This window comes from Elephantulus edwardii, unplaced genomic scaffold (assembly GCF_000299155.1).
Source record: "Elephantulus edwardii isolate Elephantulus edwardi_28Jun2011 unplaced genomic scaffold, EleEdw1.0 scaffold00012, whole genome shotgun sequence".
In the NCBI taxonomy this organism is placed as follows: domain Eukaryota; kingdom Metazoa; phylum Chordata; class Mammalia; order Macroscelidea; family Macroscelididae; genus Elephantulus; species Elephantulus edwardii.
In genome coordinates, this window is record NW_006399762.1 from 15549970 (window position 1) to 15571368 (window position 21399).

General features: G+C 38.4%; 1 protein-coding gene across 1 annotated transcript in view; it reads right to left on the reverse strand.

The window, feature by feature from the left end:
• Positions 1-21399, reverse strand: part of UGT8 (UDP glycosyltransferase 8) — a 122813-nt gene that overhangs the window by 22783 nt on the left and 78631 nt on the right. Inside the window, exons 2-3 of the mRNA XM_006881070.1 lie at positions 2864-3006; positions 1163-1239 (exon numbers count right to left, since the gene is read on the reverse strand). Coding sequence (XP_006881132.1) covers positions 1163-1239; positions 2864-3006 — 220 coding nt within the window. The remainder of the gene's footprint in view (positions 1-1162; positions 1240-2863; positions 3007-21399) is intronic.

Genomic DNA, 21399 nt, shown 5'->3' on the forward strand with positions numbered 1-21399 from the left:
TAATAATTTGTACAGTAAAGGATGATAAAGAGTTATAGCGGTTTCATTCATAAAATGTAGACATGTTACTAAGAGGTTATCAGTTCACATCTCCCAGTTCTTCCCAAGGAGAAAAATGTATGATAGATAGTCACCATGAATTGGGATCAACTTGACAGTTGTGGGTTTAGGAAGATAATGAATAAAATATAACTGACATTTTAACTACCTTTTTAAAAATAAGCTAGAGTTAAATTACCTGGGTTCAAATATATCTAAAAGATAGGATATAATAAAATTTATTTTAATTTTGAGAAAAGTATAAACAACTGAATGAAAGAAGTACTTCAAAATCTCCTTATGATTTAAGATAAAATCTAGGCAAGTGATGCAAATATAATTAAAATGCATTGACTCTACCTGCCCTTAAGATTCCATTATTTTCAAACAATTAATAATTTTTTTTAAAATGTCTCTGGGTTATCAGATACATTGCAATAAAACTATAATATCAATCTATTTTCACCGTGTTTATTTTACTATTTTAACTGATAAACTTAGTCAAGTCTAGCTTTGTTGTTGGGAACTCATTATTAATTTACATAGCTTATTAAGTATAATTGACAAATTATTAGTTTACTATATTGACCTAAACAATTAACATTGTATAATTTTCCCAATTTTGGACTTATGGATATATAGTCTAGGGCCTGAAAAAAATAGATTAAAAACATAATATATATATATACCATGAACCATTCATAGATTGCACATATAATAACTTACTAAAAAAATCATGACATCAGGGTTGGAGTGAGACTGAGAAAAACTGGATACATTATGTAGACTGCATTGAAAAAGATAAGGGAGAGAACAGTTTAGAAGCAATATATGATTGGGTATTATGGTCATGGCAAGAGTCCAGAATGAAGGCTGCATAATGGAGTGTACTGGGGTGGGGGGAAGATCGTATACCAAAGAAAGAATTTTTCTTTTACTTTTCAAAGAGAAGATCGAACTGGAGGGGAGGGGTGGACAGGGAGAAAAATGCAACAATGAATGGATGGAAATCCAAAATCTCTGTAAACGTTATTAAAATCAATAAAATAAAATTTTAAAAAATCATGTCTACACAATGAAAACCCAAAAGCCAAGTTTGGTGCCAAACACACCACCAACTTACCAAGCAGGTCATTCTGCGGTAACCACTCTATGAGCTTAGTGTTGTTTCCCAGATTCTTTGGTTTGGTTCCAGAAAACCTGAAAATCACACCAGACAATAAACCTTTCACAACCAAAGCTTGCCCAGACAGATGTTCTGATTAAATGATTGGACTTAAAATGAAATATGATCCTTGTCATTTTCTTAAAACTGTAACTACGTTTGAGTAGCAATAGGAAATGTTTTGCTTTCAAGGTTTCATTGATTGAAGAATGAGTAAGAAATTATTTAAGACCTATTTTTCATTATTATTTCTCACCTTTACACAGAGATGTGGAAAACACAATTAAGTTAGCCTATGCTAGAAAATCCTTCCTCACCCGTACCTAGAAACTAGGATACAAAAGACAAAGAGGAGCAAAACTGGACAGCCAGTACCTCCAATCCTTACTATGCCTGGCTTATGAGAAGGTTTTATAGAAATAAGGAAGAGGCGTTCATCTCCCACCTGACGCAAGAGAACAGCAACTCTACGGGACTACCGACATAATTAGCCTGTTCTCATCTTAAAAGACAAACCATAAAATGTGTTTAAGAACTTGGAGTGGATGACTTGATAGATTAAGAAAAAATCTAACAGTATTTAAAGATTAAAAGGAAAGTTTTGAAAGGTCAGCATATAATATATTTTTATTTAAGGAGAATCAGGATATAATTTGTATACAGCTATTATAAAAGAAAATCATATTATTCAGAGACGAAGTGTCAAAGTGAGCACCACAGTGGCTTGAATATGATAGATATCTTGATAATAGTACCAGACAGGGCCAAAGTTAGGATCTGCTGTTCATAGGGTCACTATGAGCCATAGTCTATTCAAAGGCACATAGCAATTACTTGTAAGGGAAGAATTGTAAGAAGCACACACAAATGAGTGATGTTCTGTTGATAATCCAAAATTTGGTAGAAAAGGCTCTGGAAAGTGCTTCTGTTAAGATTTCAATTTAAAAAAGAACAAAACAAACACCCTAAATCCTACATACTAGTTCTACTCTGTAGCACATGACTTAGCAAGAATCAGAATTAAATCTGAGGCAACACATGTGAGCTATACTTCCCCCCCCACCCCCAACTGTGGTAGTAATAATGTAACTGCTGTTTCTGGTTGCTATAACCTTCCAGCACAATAGGAGTCACACATTTGGCTTCCAATAAAATTGGGGTCAATTTGTTGGGCAGATTTAACTAGAGCTAGCTGATAAGTGATTGAGTTTTTAAAGCGTTGGTCTCTTAAAAGAAGCTGAAAGCATTTGTAAATGAGACTAAGCTTGAGACTAAAATGGTCCATGAATGAGTTATCTGTCCATCTTCTGTTCTATACCTCACTTAAAACTTATTTGAAATAATATGGTGACATGCATATTATTATAATTATATTTTATAAAGTAATAACAAACACTAGAAGGATAAATGAGGGTATAAATCCAATAGTAACATAAAAATGCATCTCACATATGGATAGATCACTGCTAATCTAATCATATCTTCCTCCTATACTTTATCCATCACAGACTCTTACAAATTTATCCCCAGATTCCAATATACTAAGAAACAAAATGAAAAGTCAAGGAATCAATGTGAGATGCTTTATTGGGGCCTGCGGGCCACACAAAGATGTTCTGAAAATCCACAGCAAAGAAACCTTCTGTATTATTACCTTACCTCCAAATCACTTTTTGAGGCAATCTGGCCAGAGCTCCTGCCAATTTGTTAGCAATGTCCTCTGAAAGATACTTGACGCCGGCTCCGAAAGACACAAGCACAAAGCCATGCTCATTAGCACCATTTACCCACCTCTGCAGATCCTGTCAATCAAAATGCAGCAGTTAATCAGTTGAAAGACCAATAGAATTCACAGAGATCTCAGTGTGAACAACAATTCCATTAGGAGTGGAAAATGCTGTCAGGTATTTTTCTTAAACAATAGAAAAGACGAGAGCATGCTATTTTGTCTTGTAGACATGTTCTTGTTTTAAAATATGTCACATGACAAAGTCAACTGAAGAGGGGGCAATCACTAATTAGGTAAGATCACTAGTTAGTAGGGATGAACATTCATTAATTAAAGATCTAAAGATATTAGAGAGAAGTAAAATAATTGAAATGGATGGTCCATACAGGGAGTTCTGGTGTCAGAGTTCATAGGAAATTGCTCTGCTAACCCAAAAGCCACGGCTTTAAGGAAGTTTGGAACTGCCAGCAACTTCATGGGAGAAAGATGGGTAATATTGTCCCCTATGTGTTATTGCTTCCAAAAATCAATGGTGAGTCAGCTATGAATGAGTTAAAACTTGATGGCAATGAGTAAGTGATGGTTGATATACACATGATCAGAGATAAAACAGGTAGGAGGATATAATTCATACATGCATTAAAATTCTCTCAACTCATTTCTGTTGAGTCAGAACTGACTCATAGCTGACCTTCTTGAGGGATTTTGAAGGTTAATTTAGCATGGGAAAAAACTGCCTATTCCTCTCTCTTAGAACACTTAATAGATTTGAACTACCTACCTTTCGTTTGGCAGTGCAACATCCTCTGGATTGAGCTATCAAAATATCCCTGTATGATTTGAACACACGCCACAAACAATACCTTCTTCTCCTGAAAAATCTTTATAATATGAATGGGCTAATTGTGTCCCACGTTGTTAGGAGAGGCTGCTCCTTGAAGGACATAATGCTTGGAAAGGGAGAATGGTGAAAGAGAAGACCCTCAACTAAGTGGTTTGAAACTGTGACCGTATGATAGGCTCGAGCGTTCGAGTGTGTCAGAGATTATAAGGATGGTACAGGACAGGACAGGGGTCAGATCTGTTTTTCATAGGGTCCTTATGCATTGTATGTGATTCAAAAGCACTAACACCAACAACAGTATGGCTTTACTGGCTAACAAATTAAGCTACTAATGAAAAGGCTGCCATTAGGGTTCACTCGGGGCTTTTGGAGGAAAAAAGGCTTGACAATCTACATAGGAGGAAAAACAGTTAATAAAAAAACTCAATGGAGTGTAGTTTTAGTCTGGTACATGAGGTCAGAATCAACTTGGAAACAACAACCAGGACACTATTATTCTTGTACTGAACTTAACAAATTCATTTCCAAAATCTCATACTATAACCTATGGCTGAAAAGAGACTAAAAGACCTAACAGTTGCAAAGACCTAGTGAACTCTTGTTTTGTCGTTATGTGCCGCCGAGTCGTTTGCGACTCATAGCGACCCTATGCACAACAGACCTAAACACTGCTCTGTCCTGCGCCAACCACACTGCCTCTGACACACCCATCCCGATTACCCGAGTCACCGAATCAATCCATCTCATAGAGGGTCTTCCCCTCCTGCTGTCTCTCCACCCTCCCAAGCATGATGTCCCTCTCCAAGGACCCGTGTCCAAAGTATGTCAGACGAAGCCCCAGAATCCTTGCCTCCAAGGAGTAGCTTGGTTTAATCCTCTCCAAGATGAATCTGCTTGTTTTCCTGGCAGTCCATGGTACATTCAGTACTCTTCTCCAGCACTGCAGCTCAAAGGCATCAGCTCTCTTTCTGTCCTCCCTAGTCATTGTCCAACTCTGTGATGCATAACAAGCGATTGCAAAGACCATGGCCTGTATCAGGTGCACCTTAGTCTCCAGGGAGACACTGTTGCTCCTGAGTACTTTAGAGAGGTCCCTAACAGCAGACTTTCCCATCGCGATACGCTTTTTGATTTCCTGACTGCTGGTGCCAAGAGTGTTGACTGTGGAGCCCAGCAAATTGAAGCTGTGAACAATCTCAATCTCTTCGCCATCCATCGTGACACTGCCAACAGGTCCAGTGGTGAGAATCTTTGTCTTCTTGACATTGAGCCTCAGTCCATACTGAAGGCTGCAGTCCTTGGCCCTCCGCAGCAAGTGCATGAGGTCCTCCTTAGTTCCAGCAAGCAGGGTTGTGTCATAGTGAACTAACTATCTCTAAATATCTACCAAACACACACAGAAAAGAAATCATGTTGGTGTACAGTTTGGCAGGCAGGAGTTCTGGGGGTTTTCCAATGGTCACTCTCTTCATTGTGTCATCACACAGTACATTTTTAGGTAGGTCTTTATACAGCCCATAGACTCTGTGCCATAACAGGTGGGTTTAGGGGCAACTCTGAAATAGCTGCTATTTATTTTGTAGGAAGATACGTTAACAAATCAGTTGTATTATGAATTTGTATTGAAAATAAAAACAATTTAAGTGCCACCACCCTCTCTTGATTTTATTCTGTAATTACAAGCTTATTTTTATGGTATGTCCTCCCTTATAATAAACTGCCCACACCACCCAGCTTTAGTTTCCCACGTGAATACTACCAAAACCATGTCACGCAGCCGAACACCAGCACCACCTCTGCCATAAGGCAGTCATGAGAGCAGGCGACAGGTTACATTCTCTGCTCATCATGGACAGACTGAGATGTCACAGTTAACAGGTCACACACCCTGTGAGTCTCTCCTTTGAGATTAAAGAGTTATTGCCATGACTGTGCCATCCATGTCTTTGCATTCCATACTGCTTCAGAGTAACCTGCTGTGCAGCTTGGGAGAGCGTGTCCAACATTAACCACAAAACCAACAGGGAGGTATGGCTTGGGTTCACTGTTCAATACATTTCCTTACAGTGACATCTCTATGTAGCTCAATATTAAGTATTTAAATGAAAGTTAAGGCTTCTCAGATATCTTTATATTCTTCTCCCTCTTTTTTTTCAAAGTGCAAGCAAGGTATTCTTTATTTTATTTTATTTTAAATTTTCTACTAGTTTATTTACAAAGTTTGAATATATTGTTTTTAAGAACATATTCTTCAAATACATTGTTTTTGAGAATAAATTATTTCAATACACATCACCCCACCCCCATCAAATTGAATACCTCCTCCTCCTGCACAACCTCATCCCTCTGCTTCTTCCCTCTCCCACCCCTCTTGGATCCTTATACTCATTCTACATTAATGGTTTTACACAATATTTATCCTTGTGGGGCTGAGTTATTTCATTCAGCATAATGCTCTCCAGTCGCTCCCAAGTTAGGCAATAATTTACAAAATCATTCCTCCTGCATCCTGCATAGTATTCCATTGTGTGAATGTAGCATAATTTCTCAATCCATTCCTTTGTGTTTGGAAATCTTGGTTGTTTCCATGTTCTTGTGATAGTGAATAATGCTGCTATGAACATTGGTGTACAAATCTCTGTTTGTGCCTCAGTTCTCATTTTTTCAGGGTAATAGCTGGGTCACATTGAATTTCCATGTTTAGCTTTTTGAGGAAGTGCCAAACTTCCTTCCAGAATGATTGTACCATTTTACAATCCCACCAATAATGTATGAGTTCCTTTCTCACCACATCCTTGCCAACACTTACTACTTGCTACCCTGCTAATTTGCCACTGTTCCTGGAGTGAGATGGTATGTAATTGTGGTTTTGATTTGCATCTCTCTTATTACCAGTGATTTGGAGCTTTTTTTTTTACATGTGTCTGTTTGCCATTCGAATATCTTCCTCTGTGAAAATTCATCCCATGTCATTTGCCTACTTTGCAATTGGCTTATCTGTCTTTTTCTTGTGGAGGCCCAGGAGTTGTCAGTAAACTTTTGTTTTAAGAGTCTTGTCTGAGATGGTATTACCAAATGTTTGTTCCCAGTCTGTAGGTTTTCTTTTTTCTTATCAGTTAATGACAGTAATTTAATCTGTATGAGGTGGATTGATTCAGTGACTGGGTTAATCGGGATGGGTGTGTCAGAGGCAATGAGACTGGCACAGGATAGAGCAGGGTTTAGGGCTGTTGTACATAGGGTCAATATGAGTCGCAAGCGACTTGACGGCACATAACAACAACAACTCATTTTGTGAAAAAGGGAAGTAGTACATTCATTTTGTGATAAAAATTACTTTGTAAATATTGTCACTCCAGGACTGAATGATAGTGAAAAGGAGGCACAGTTCTTCTAGCTCTTGTGTGAGCAATGTGGTGGTGTTGTTATGTTCCATTGAGTTGGCTACCATTCAATTCATAACAACCCTAAGAACAATGGCTCTTAATCCTGCCCTGCACTGTGTTAATCTCATTATCATTTTCTACACACCTGGGCCCACTGATAGAGTTCCTGTGTCAATCATCTCTTTGAAGGCCTTCTTCTCTTATGCTGACTCAACTGGCCAATTATTTGAGAAGGAAGGAAACCTATCAGGACCTTTGGAGTCCACAGGGAGTTGTGTGGTGTGAATTCACCAGCTGCTCCATGAGAGAAAGATGGGCACTATCCTCCCATGTGATTTACAGTCTATGACATCCTCTAGACGATCGGCTATGAGTTAAGTGGTTCTGACTTAATAGCAACAAGAATTTCAGAAAAATATTTGCTTATACTTCAGTCAAAGAAATAGATTCTATTAATTTTGGTTTAATACTTTTAGTTTATGTTCTGCCCCTACATAGAATATCACATGTGAAGAAAATGTAAAGTGTATCCTATTTAGATTTAAAGAAACAAGTGCAAATTGATTGCAAACTTATTTTAAAGCTGGATGCACTTACCATAGACTTAAAGCTTGTATGGGAATAAGTGAGCTGATTACATGTGGTGATTTATCACTAACGTGAAATCATTGCACTCCTTGGAAGCAAGGCTGGCGAAGTTTAGTCTCATATACTTTGTACATGTTGCTAGGAAAAGAAATTCCTTAGAAAGGGACATCATGCTCGGAAAGGTGGAGGGCGAGTGAAAGAGAAAAAGAACCTCCATGAGATGGATTGATACAGTGTCTGCGGCAATGGGGGCCGTGTATAGGAATGAGAAGGACGGTACAGGGTAAGAATAAGACTGGGTTCAAATCTTTTGCTCACTGGGTCGGTATGAATTGTACTCAACTCAGTGACACTTAAGAACAACAAAGACGACCCAATTTTTCAAAGAGGAAACTTTGGATTCAAATCAATTCTATTTACAAAAAGCTCACATTCAGATAGAAACACCAGGCCTTACAGTACATCCTTACAGTACATTTTGTTTTACAGAGACTTGCAAGGGTTTTGTGTTCCAAAAGTCTACGCCAAAAGATTAACTTCAACTGTAGTTACTTTGTTCTGAAGCCTATTATTGCTACTTTTCCCTGTCTCATTGCCACTCACCATAGTTAAGAGTATACCGTTGTTGTTCATTGTTATTGTGCTGGAACCCACTCATAGTTGATCTCAAAAAGATTCTCAGAGGTTACACAACTCAAGAGAAGAAATAGATTTTTCTCTCTCCCATTGAGCAGTTTGTGATCTCAAACCACCTGCTTCTGGATTGGCAACCTAACTCCTTACCCATTAGGCTACCTACCAGAAAATAAGTGTTGTGAAAAGAGTATAGATAATTTCCTGTAGTTCACACAATGGGAAAGCTTTAGCTCTTGGAGGTTCCACCATGCCTTGGTTCTTAAGTCCAGTGGAACTTGAGGAAGAGGCAGATTGTTCCCATTATTCTAAGTGGCATAGTGCTGGTCTGTCCATTTGCTGTACAGAGGTAACTCTGGTTGCTGTGATGCTGAATATTGTGGCACTGATGAGTCAAATGTGATAATGGTTACCCATGGTGGACAGTGTTTAGTGGAGCTCTCCAGTCAAAACAAGCTTGGAAGCAGGAGTGCCATCCACTTCAGAAATGGCTTGCCTCCTGAAACCCTATGACCTTGGAGAAACAATGAAAGTTATACAAGTGTGTTCATGTCTTCCATTCACAGGGTTGCTATGAGTCATCTATGACTCGATGGCACTTACAACAGTTCACTTTGGGGAAAGCAGTTACTTTTAAAAAAGGTAACTCTCAACTTTGCTCAGGAGGGAGAACGAGATCTCAAGATGATGCCCAAAATATTTTCTGAGTTGGAGGTTATTGAAAAGGCCAGTGAATGGTCACAGTCAGGTAAGTGAAACAGTGAACTGCTTCCTACTCCTGGACCCATCTTTTCCCAATATCTCTAACCCTTTAGCTTAAATTCATAATGTGGTGTTTTATGGGGATATTGATTGGTTTGAGATTTGCATATAATTGACAAGGGGAAAATCAGATAATTGATGACAAAGGGACCCTGCATTTGTCAATTCATGGCAAAGATTTTGGAACTGGACCTTTGTGAAGGTATGCCTTGAGAGCCAGATGGTGTCTACCCCATATATACTTTGGCACATGTAGTATTTCATGAAATTTAAGACCGATCAACTATAAAGTGAACACTGACTTAGTAAACAGCACTCCCCAAAATCCCAAATAAATCTTATAATAATAGTGTCCAAGGCAAAAGGACCCAAATTTCAGAAACCTAACATTATTAAAAATAAGTCTTTTAGATTTCTGCATCAGTATGCTAATATCAATAAAGACATTGGAACCCTCCACCCAGGGAAGCATTTATAAGCTCAATACATTTCTTAAATACCTAACACTAAGGCTAACACAAGCTACTTAAGACCTACATAAATAAAATTTTATTAAAACACATAGAAAATTTCTGGATAAATAAAAAGATCGAAGATGTGTCACTAGAAATGATCAATGTGATGAAGGTATTTGGAAATTACAATCAATTCTAAAACTACATACATTGAGAACTGATGCAAGACGTGAAAAGCTGAGTTTAAAGCTCTTTTAAGAAAAGAAAATGTTCAAGAATAGCCAATAAAGATAATTTTTAAAGGAACAGCACGAGGGAGCATGTTCATTTCGCTATTAAAAATACTCTCAAGTATAGATCCAGTAACTCTGGAACTAAGTTTGACTTAAGCGTGTTAGAATATATTAAAAACGTACAGGGACTTTGGGGTGAATGCTTTTACTTGTTCTGAAGTTAGAGCTCTGGTGGCTTAGTGGCAAGAAGATGTGCTGCATCCCTAAGGCACATGGTTCCAGGCCACCAGCTGCTCTGAGGGAGAAGGATGGGAAATCTCCTCCTGTGCAATTAACACCTTTGAAAACTTGCTGAAGGGTCAGCTATAGGTCAGTTCCAACTCTACAGTATACAAAAAAAAGTTAGAGTGTAACTGCTCTGAAGATTTTTCAATGGATGGTGCTTTGGTTTGCTCTGAAATAGACTGCCAAGGTTTTATTCCAAAGAGCCTCTAGGGGGGACTTGAATCCCCAGTCTTTCTGCTAACAGCTGAGTCATTACAATTTTAGTAGCACAAGTGGATTCTGAAGAGGCCATGGCATGAGGGCTATCATTATAGATGTCAGCTAGATCTTGGCTGAAAGCAGAGATTATCAGATGTTTTTTGTGTTTTTCTTGATTATACAATTGCATTTAACTATGTAGGATCACAACAAATTATGGATATCATTAAGAAAACTCTAAACCACCTATGTTATGCAGATAATATAACTTTGCTTGAAGATCATGAAGAAGATTTGAAGTGGTGACTAAAGAAGCTAAAAACTACAGCTTTCAATAGGCATTTCATCTCAATATCAAGAAAACAAAATTCTCACCACTGGATCAATAGGCAACATCATGATAGATGGAGGAAAGACTAAAGGTGTAAATATTTTTTTTTATCCACAATAAATACTATTGGTGGAGTAATTTAAAAACTACAGCTTTCAATAGGCATTTCATCTCAATATCAAGAAAACAAAATTCTCACCACTGGATCAATAGGCAACATCATGATAGATGGAGGAAAGACTAAAGGTGTAAATATTTTTTTTTATCCACAATAAATACTATTGGTGGAGTCATTCAAGAAATCAAGATATCTTTTCATGTCTTTAGTCCATGTTGTTATTGGGTTATCAGTCTTTTTCTTGTGGAGGCTCTATAACATCTTGTGAACTCTGGTTATGAAACCCTTGACTGAGATGTCATTGCCAATTGTTTTTTGCCAGTCTGTAGGTTTCTTTTCACCCAACAGGATGAAGTATTTGATGCACACAGGGACGTCATCTTTAGAAAGTCTCATTCATTGATTTTATCCTTTCCTGGTTGTACATTACTGGCTCTACTTGCAAGCTTATTTATGCCACCACCTAGGCCTTCAAAGTATGGTCCCGTTTGTCTCTTATTACCCTTGTAGTTTTGAGCTTTATGCCTATAGCTTTGATCCACCTTGAGTTGCTTTTTCAATATGTTGTCAGCTTTGGATCCTGTTTCAGTTTTATGCAAGTAAATGTCCAGTTTTGTCAGCACCATATTTGAAGAGATTGTCATGTCCCTGTTTGATGTCTTTGGATTTCTTGTCAAATACCAATTGGCCATGAGTAGATGGTTTAATTTTTAAGTTCTCAATTCTATTCCATTGGAAAAGGAATCCCAAAGGAAGACATCAGGGTGGCCAACTGACACATGAAGAAATGCACAAAATCAGTGGCAATCAGAGAAATGTAAATCAAAACAATGAGATACCATCTCACGTTAGGAGAAGTAGCAAAGTTTAACAGGACTGCAAGCAATAAATGTTGGAGAGCATGTGGAGAGACTGGAACTCCCATGAACTGCTGGTGGGACTGTAGAATTGTACAACCACCCTGGAAGGCAGTTTGGCTTTTTCTCAAAAGCTCAATATAGAAATTCCATATAGCCAAGTTATTCCACTGCAAGTAAAATACCACAAGGAAAATAGAACTGAGACACAAATGGGGATATGTATACCTATACTGACAACAGCATTGTTTACAAAAGGAAGAAAATGGAAACAGTCCACATACTCATCAACAAGTGAACAGATGGAGAAACTGTGGTGCAGTCACACAATGAAATACTATGCAGCTGTGGTTGTGTACCATAAAGTGAGAACCGACCAATAGCTGATCATATGGCAGGTTTTCAGAGGCAGTTCACTGTATGGGAGGAAATTGCCCATCCTCCTCCCACGAAGCAGCTGGTATCCTCGAGCCACATGCCTTCAGGATTCCAGCACAGCTTGTTGTAATAGGCCACCAGAGTTCCCTGAATAGGGACTCGAAAAGATAGGGTCATAATAGTCATAGACCAATAGTAATTTTTTAAATTAATTTTAATGAACATTTATAGATAGAGATTTTGGATTTCCATTCATTCATTGTTGTACTTTTCTCCCTGAATAGTAATTAATTTTATAAAATATAATGTTTATTAATGAATGTATGAACCAGAAAGCAAATGAAAGATTGTATAAAACACTATATATATATATATTATTGTATGCAAACAAATTAAAAATAATTTTAAAAATTTAAGTTGCATTACATTGAGTAAATATGTGCTCTGAAGTTTTAAAGAACAAGGATGTCAGTTCAAAGAGTAAGATGCCCTTGATCAGCACTTGGTATTTTCAGTTGTTTTCTATGCATCTGAAAGTTGGACAATGAATAAGGAAGAAGGGAGAAGAACTGATGTCTTTGAATTGTGGTGCTGGAGAAGAATACTGAATATCTTGTGGACTGTCAAGAGAGCAATCAAATCTGTCTTGAAGGAAGTATAAGAGAATTCCTTATAGGTAAGGTTTGGGCAGACGTTCAGGAGGAATGCTTAGACAGTGACAGCATTCTGGGAAAGGAGTTGTGAAAAACAGGAAGAAGATATAAATAAGCTGTGTGTAAAATTTCCAAAAGGACTGATTGACGCATGACTGCCACAGAGGGCTCGAACATGAGTTAGAATGAATGATTCAGAATGGGGCAAAGTTCATATCTGTTGCTCAAAGAATCACTTAAGAGTCAGAGTTGACTACAAAGCATCTAACAGCAACAGCTAAGAATATTATTATTGTTATGTGCCATTGAGTTGCATGCAACTCACAGTGACCATATGTACAATAGCTCTGAAACCTGTTCTATCCTGAGCCAGTCTCACTGACTCTGACACACCTACCCCCACTACCCGAGTTACTTTGTCAATCGATCTCATTTAAGGTCTTCCTCTCCTGCGCTATCCCTCCACCTTTTTGAGCATGATGTTTGTCTTCACGGACTTCTGGCCACATGCCCAAAGTATGTAAGATGGAGCTTCAAAATCCTTGCCTCCAAGGAGAAACTTGGTTTCATCCTCTCTCTCGTATAGAGCTGTTTGTTCTCTTGGCATTCTTTGGATGTTCAATAGTTTTCTCCAGCACCCCCACAACCCAAAGGAATCAATCCTCCTTCTGTCACTGTTATTCACTGTCCAGCTTTCTGATGTTCTATCATGGTGTTGCTAATTGGTCCAGTGGTGAGAACATTTGTCTTCTTTATACTGAGCTTCAATCCATATTGAAAAAGACAGTTCTTGACAAGTGCTCCTCAGTTTCAGCAAGCAAGGTTGTGTCTTCTGGATACCACAGATTAATGTATATGGCATTCCTCCAATCCTGAAGCTCCATTCCTTCTCATATAAAGTCCAGCCTCCCAAATGATCTGTTCCACATACAGATTGAAAAGGTATGGATACAGGATGCATCCCCGACACACTTCTTTCCTGATTTTGAACCATACAGTGTTTCTTTACTCTGTTCTAATGACTGCTTTCTAGTCCAAGTATAGGTTTCACATGAGCACAATCAAGTTTTCTGGATTCCCATTCTTCTCAAGGCTACTCACACTTTGTTGTGATTCACAGAGTCAAAGGACTTTGCATAGTCAATGAAACACAGACAGATATCCCTTTGGCACTCTTTGTTTTCAGCCAAGGTCCATCTGATAGTGGTGATAATGTCTGTAGGCCTACGTCCTCTTCTATTTCCAGACTGTATTTCTGGTAGTTCTCTGTCGATATACTGTTTTAGGATAATCGTTAGCAGGATTTTATTTACATAAGATATTAGTGATATTGGTCTATAATTTTCACAGTCCACTGGGTCAACTTTTTTTTTTTTTGAATGGGGATAAATATGGATCTCTTCCAATTTGTTAGCCAGTTAGCTGCTCTCCAGATTTCTAGGCACAACCTGGTGAACACAGCTCAAAAAGTCTTCTGTATAACTGAAGGTTTAGGCATTGGGTGGTAACCAAAAGACTAGCGGTCAAATCCACTTAGCAACTCTGTGAGTTCAATTCCTCTCTCTCTTTCATTGCTTTGGAGTTGGAACCAATTCATCATAAGAGACTACTCTCTAGTGGGTTTTCAGAGTCTGTACATTGCACAAGAAGAATGCCCATCTTCCTCCTGTGTAGCAGCTGGGAGAGTCAAAAGTTGGATTCTAACCATGTGCCTTTGAGTTGACAGCACAGCTCCGTACCACTAAGTCACCAACCAGCACTCTCTATCATAAGATACTCTCTATTATAACATGTTGTTACTCTGTGCTGTTGAGATGGAACTGACCAACAACTGACTCACAAGCAGGATTTCAGAAGCTATAAACTGCATGGAAGAACATTGCTCATGTGTCTCTGATGGAGTAGCTGGTGGATATTAACAGTGTTAACTAATTTGAACATAAAGGATAACTGAATCTAGTTTTTACATGCTAAATGATTGGCTCAGGACAGAGCGGAGTTTAGGGCTGCTGTACATAGGGTTGCTATGAGTCGCAAGCGACTCGACGGCACATAACAACAACAACAAATATGGTTTTGCAACTATCTTTCAGTTTGACTCTCTACTGATGCCCTATTCCATACATCACAAAACCAACTCATTGTCGACCCTGTTTTTTCCTCCTCTAGGGTCCAACCATAGCTGGCCATCAGTGGGTTTCCAGAGGCTATAAATTGCATAGGAGATTGCCCATCTTTCTCTTAAGAAGTAGCTGGTGGATCCAAACTCTCTGCCACTGTGTTGGAATTACAGCTCCTTATCTACCAAGCTACTAGGAGTTCCTTTCCTCTAGCCACTCTCTCCTCTCTAATTTCAAGAGGTTTCTTCCCAGCTAATTTCTGAATTTTATTTTTTACTGCTGTTATATCTATCCATTTCATTACCAGTGCAAATTAATTTTATTTACTTCCATTTTAGAATTAATTTTAATATTTAGAAGATTAAAATTCTCCTATTACTTTGATTTTGGAAATGTTAGCTGTAATCTTGCATTCAGCATATTTTAAAGATTTATCTTCTTGGCTTTAATTCATCAAAGGATACTTACATGTCAGCCAGCATTGCACAGACAGGTGTCACAAGAAAAGCATCCACTGAAACCTTTAAAATTAGTGTACATTCATCTATTTTATTCTCTCTGGGTTGTAGGTTTTTCAAGATGCTTGGAAGACTGTTCTTATTGTGGATTAAGGCTTTTAGAGCTTTTTCAAGCTTTCTTTCTAATGAAGGTTATAGTCCTTGGTTTTACTTCTAAGTCCTCGGTCCACTCTGAGTTGTTTTTTGTGTACAGTGTGAAGTATGGGTTTTCCTTGAATTATTTACAGCTAGTTTTCCAATTTCGCCAGCACCATTTGTTAAATATGCTTTCATTTCCCCACTTAATTGATTTCATCTCCTTGTCAAAATTCAGTTGACCGTAGGTAACTGAGTTGATTTCTGGGTTCTGAATTCCATTCCATTAATCTATGTGTCTGTCACTGTACCAGTACCACACTGTCTTGACCACTACGGGTGTATAGTAAGATTTCCCTATGAACATCAAAAAACTTCTTCAACAGGGTAAAAAAGAAACTCACAGACTGGGAACATATATTTGGTAATGATCTGAGACTCGACGGCACTTAACAACAACAACATGTCTGATAAGGAACACACATGTAAAATTTATATAACACTCTAGCACCTTAACAAGAAAAAGGTAAACAACCTAATTGCAAAATGGGCACAGGACAGGGACACTTCATTAAAGAAATCAAAGAAGACATGCAGATGGCAAAAAATACATGAGAAAATGTTCAAAATCCCTAGTTCTCAAGAGAGATGCAAATAAAAACAACTATGAGATATTATCACACCACAGTAACAACAGCAAAGTTTAGCAGAGCAGCAAACAACAAATGTTGGAGAGGAGAGACTGGAACCCTTATTCCTTGCTGGTAGGAGTATAAAATGGTGCAACCACTATGGAAGACAGTACAAAGATTTCTCTAAAAGTTGTCATTTGACCCCGATTCTACTACTAGGAATATACCCCAAAGAAATAAGAGCTTCCACCCAAACAAATACATGCATACTCATGTTTATTGCTGCATTATTGGCATAACAAAGAGATGGAAGCAACCCAAGTGCCCATCACCAAATGAATGGATAGAAAAGCTGTGGTATATTCACACAATAAAATACAATGCAGCACTGAAAAACAAGGACCTCATAAAATATAACACAACATGGGTGAGCTTGGTGGGCATTATGCTGAGTGAAACATCTCAGTCACAAAAGGACAAATACTGCATAATATCACTAATATATAATAGGACTGACTGACATAAGAGTTGGGGTAAATTATGAAAAGGGGATAAATAATGAACACAGCATTGGAACAGATGAAAGAAAGAACTGTTTAAAAAGAATATATCATTAGGCATTATTTGCACGACAACAGTCAAGAATAAGATTTAACACAGCAAAGTGGACTGGGGGAGGGGTAAGAGGGAGAAAGGAAATTATGCAACAATGAGTGAATTTTTTAAAAAGTAAACTGGGTGGAGTAGGGATGAAAAAGTGTGATAAGGAATGAATTAAAATCCAACTTTTCTGTAAACTTTCATTAAAATCACACCTCTCTCTCTCTCTGTTTCTCTCTCTCTCTCCCCCCCCCTCCTCTCCTCTCCTTCTCTCTCTCTCTCTGTCTGCAGGTACTACATGCATACATGCATGCTGCTCCACTAGATGGCGGGGCAGGAAAAGAAGTGTGGATGTCTGGGCTTTATCCAGTTCTTTTCTAGGCTCTCACCACAGCTCCAAACCACAGCCTAGCTCTATGGTTTTGCCTTTTTATTTTCTAGGAAAAACTTGATAACTTTAAATAAAAAGCCTAAACAAAATTACCACAAATGGATCAAATTTTGAGCAGAAACTTATCAACAGCATAGGTGCTACTCTCACTATTTTCTCATTCACTTGATGTTATGGAGAGAAATCAACTCATAACTGATCTTTCAACAGGTTTTCAAAGGCTGTAAATCACAGGAGAGGAGGACCTGTGGAGTAGATGGTGGATTTGAAACAGCCAGAGAAGCAATGCCTTTAGGTTAGCAGTGCAACTACATATAGACTATGTCACTAGTGCACCTGATATATGCCATCGTCTCTGCAATCACTTGCTATGCATCAGAAAGCTGGACTATGACTAGGGATGATAGAAGGAGAATTGATGCCTTTGAACTGTGGTGCTGGAGAAGAGTATTGAAGATACTATGGACTGCTAGGAGAACAAACAGGTTGGTCCTGGAGAGGGTTAAGCCTGGCTGTACCTTGGAGGCAAGGATTCTGAAGCTTCATCTGACATACTGTGGACAGGTCACAAGGCAGGACCAGTCCTTGGAGAAGGACATCATGCTTAGGAGGGTGGAGGGATAGAGACAGAGAGGAAGACCTTCGAAGAGATGGAGTGATTAAATGACTAGGGTAAGGGGATAGATGTGTCAGTGACAATAACGTTGGCACAGGATACAGCAGGATTTAGGGCTGTTGTATAGTGTCACCATGAGTCACAGGCAACTCAAAGGCACATAACAACAATAACAACAACAACACCTATAATTTGGGAACTCTGATGCCCCAGGGTAAGGAGTTGCATTGCAAACCCAAAGGCAGGCAGTTCAAATCCACCAGCTGCTTTGCAGTTCTGACTCTATGGTATCTAATAACACCTTATATTGTAAGGAGCTGTTGGTTATGTAGCCCTTAGAAAGTCCCACTGCTAATGTGGTGCCTCTATGTTAGTTCAAGGTCACCAGCAACTCTGAGGGAGAAAGATGGGAAATCCCATGTAATTTATTCTCTGAAAACTCACTGGAAGGGTCACCTAAAAGTCTGTTTTAGCTACATGGCAATGGGATAGAGACTTTTCTAAGCACTACATATACACAACCACCCAGGGGTCCAGGGGAAACATTAATTTCATCTTCTTGTACAGTTAAGAGAGTTCTGAGGATAATAAGGAGATACAAGTTAGATAATGTTTATCATTATAAAATGTTATAGATTAATAAGCATTTCACTTTTGTTGATGATTATCTAGATTAAAAAAATCATTTGATATCAGATGCAGCACTGTAATTTTCTAAAGAGCTCTGGTCACTAAGTGGTAAGGACTGGATTGTGCTACTAATCCAAAGGCACACAGTTCCAACCCCGACTCAACAGTACATAATAACATTTTAATTAAACATCAAATGTCCTGATGTACATTGAGAGAGAATAAGGCAAAAAGAGGTATCATGTATTCCTTCTCCTCTCCACATATCATCTGTAGATACTTTTCTAGAAGGCCACAAGTAAAGAAGCGAGGCTGTAAGGCAGGAGCATGCAGAAGAGTTAATTATACAGAAGCAAATAATTCAAAAGTAGAAATTCTTAGCAATTTTAGGTAAGATGATGATGTGATAAATGCAGAGAAATGGAGGATGAAAAAAAATTTGAGAGTAGTAGAGACATACTGAATTTCCAAAAAAGAGAATCATAGATAACTCCTTTTTGTAATACATAGCACTTTTCTACTTAACAAAACTAATACTTCTTGTTGTTGTTAGGTGTCAACGAGTAGAGTACGACTCATAATGATTTTATGAACAAAAGATCTGAACTTAGTCCTGTCCTGCACCGTCCTCACACTTCCTGATGAACGAGAGCCCATTGTAGAAGTCACTTTGTCAATCCACCTGGTTGACGGTCTTCCTCTCCTTTGCCAACCCACCACCCTTCCCAGCATCATGTCCTTCTCCAGCAGGTCCTAAGTATGTGAGGCAAAATCTAATCATTCTTTCTTCCAAAGAGCACTCTGGCTGCACCCTCTCCAAGGCATATCTGTTCACTTTCTTGGCCATCCATGGATGTTCAGTGCTCTTCTCCAACACCACAGCTCAAAGGCATCAATTATTTTTCTGTCACTTTTATTCACTATCCAAGTCTCAGATGTATAATTGAAAAAACCATGGCCTGACAGATGCACCTTAGTCCCTAAACTAAGATCACTACTCCTCATTAATTTGGAAAGGTCCCTAACTGGAGATTTTCCCAATGCAATGTGTCTCATTTCCTGACTGCTCGTACCAAGGGTATTAACTTTGGATATAAGCAAGATGAGGCTGTGTATTTTGTGTTCACTTTTAAATAATGTCTCCATTCCAGAAATATAAAGGAAGCTTTCTTTCAAAACCACCGCAGAACCAATGAAATAAATATTTGAAAACTAGATGGTATAGGCCCACCTTTCCCTTCGTTAGACTTTAATCAGAGGACGCCAGAATCTGGACAGACCTCCAGAGCAATCTTCAAGCGGTCTGGAACCTGACAACAGACTAAGTTGCTGTGGGTGGACAGCAGCAGCTCTGTCCTGATGGCATTCTCTGTCCCCAGAAGCGGAGCTCTGAGAGGGGGCCAGAGCAGTTGAGAAAGCATTAACACTGTATTCTTTGTCAGGCCTATCCATTCTGAAGCAAAGAATGCTTGGACTGTGAGAGAATCCTACACAGATGATGAGAGAGGAGGAGGATGAGTACTTGGTGCCTCTTTTTATTGTTTTCCCCAACATCAAATCAATAGGCCTATTTTCTCATTATAAAGAATGTTCTACAGCATCAGGTGGGTTGTGAGGAACTGAAATACTCATTTTGCAAAAATCCAGGACATACGGAAACTAAATGGCAATTTTCAGACACAATGACTGTGACATCAAAGAGCATCTTCGCCCACTTCTAAGAATGTTGATTAAGATGTATTAAGCGAAAAACAGCATTGGAAAGAAAAATCTACTATTAAAAATTAAAGTGTACCATTAGTCGGATGAGGGAAATTGAAAGAATCTTGTCTGAATAACAACACATTTGAGTTCTGTGAATAAACTACTACTTAAAAAGTGCACCAATAGTAGTTTCATTAATTTGCTTTCCAAAGGATTTTGTTCAAAATCAAATTTAAAAATTCACTGTGTTATCTAATTCAAGATACCTAATCTCTATAAATTTGTCTATAAAACTGCTAGCAAAACTTCAAAGGACTGTTGCGGAGATAAATAAATAGCCAATGAAAATTAACATTTCTTTTTCCCTGTCTGAAAAGCAATACAAATTATAGGCTGAGATAATGTTTTAATAATGTTTTACTTTTCTTGGGGCATCCAACACATCTTTCCTCAATTTTTTTTTCCTTTTCATAATAGTTTTTATGAGGATGGCAGAGCCCTTTCCTTCCTCTCCCACAATGGCTACTGAAAGAATCCAATCACAGGAAACAGCAGCTGTGCTTTTTCTCTCCGTCAAGGATGTGAAACCAACGTACCCCCTCTCCCAGAAATAGTTATCTGATACCCCAGCCCACTTCCTTATCTTGTAAGAAGCATCTCTGAGCATCCCCTTCTGGAAGTTCCTTGTAAGAGAATATAAAACCCCTCTTTAACTTTTAGTGGGGGTTGGTTTCCTGTTTGAGAGCCAGTCTTGCATTTTCTTCTCAATAAACTTTCTTGGCTTGAACTGGGTTCTGTCCTTCCTCAGCGACCTTACAGTTTAGATTCATCAAAATGAATCCTATTAAAATAAATGCATAATTGAGATCAATACTTTTGGTGGGGGTGATAGGTACCCTGTTTGAGTTCAGATTCATAGTGACTGAAAGTACAACAGAATGCATGCACACTGCCTCATCCTTTGCCACACTAACAATCCTTACAATGGTTGACCTCACTGTTGAAGCCATCAGCTTGAGGGTTTTCATTTTTCTTAAGCTTGATTCTTTTCAAGTATGACAACCTTCTCTATTGATCTGTCCATCCAAACATGACATTTCATATGAAACAAAGTCTCATAATTCTTATTTCTCAGAATTATTAGCTCTGTATTTCTTCCAAATAAACTGACCACACATCTGACTTTAAGTCATACTGCACAGCTGTGGTGGTCAAGACAACATGGTACAGGTACAGTGACAGACACACAGATCAATGGAATAGTATAGAGAACCCAGAAATCAATTCTTTTACATCAGGAACAGGTTTGAGGCTTTGAACACTAATGAGCGAAGGCCAGATGAGTTGTGGGAGGATATCAAGGGTATCATCCAGGAAGAGTGCAAATGGTCATTGCAAAGACAGAAGAGGAAGAAAAGACCAAAATGGATGTCAGAAGATACTCTGAAAATTGCACTGG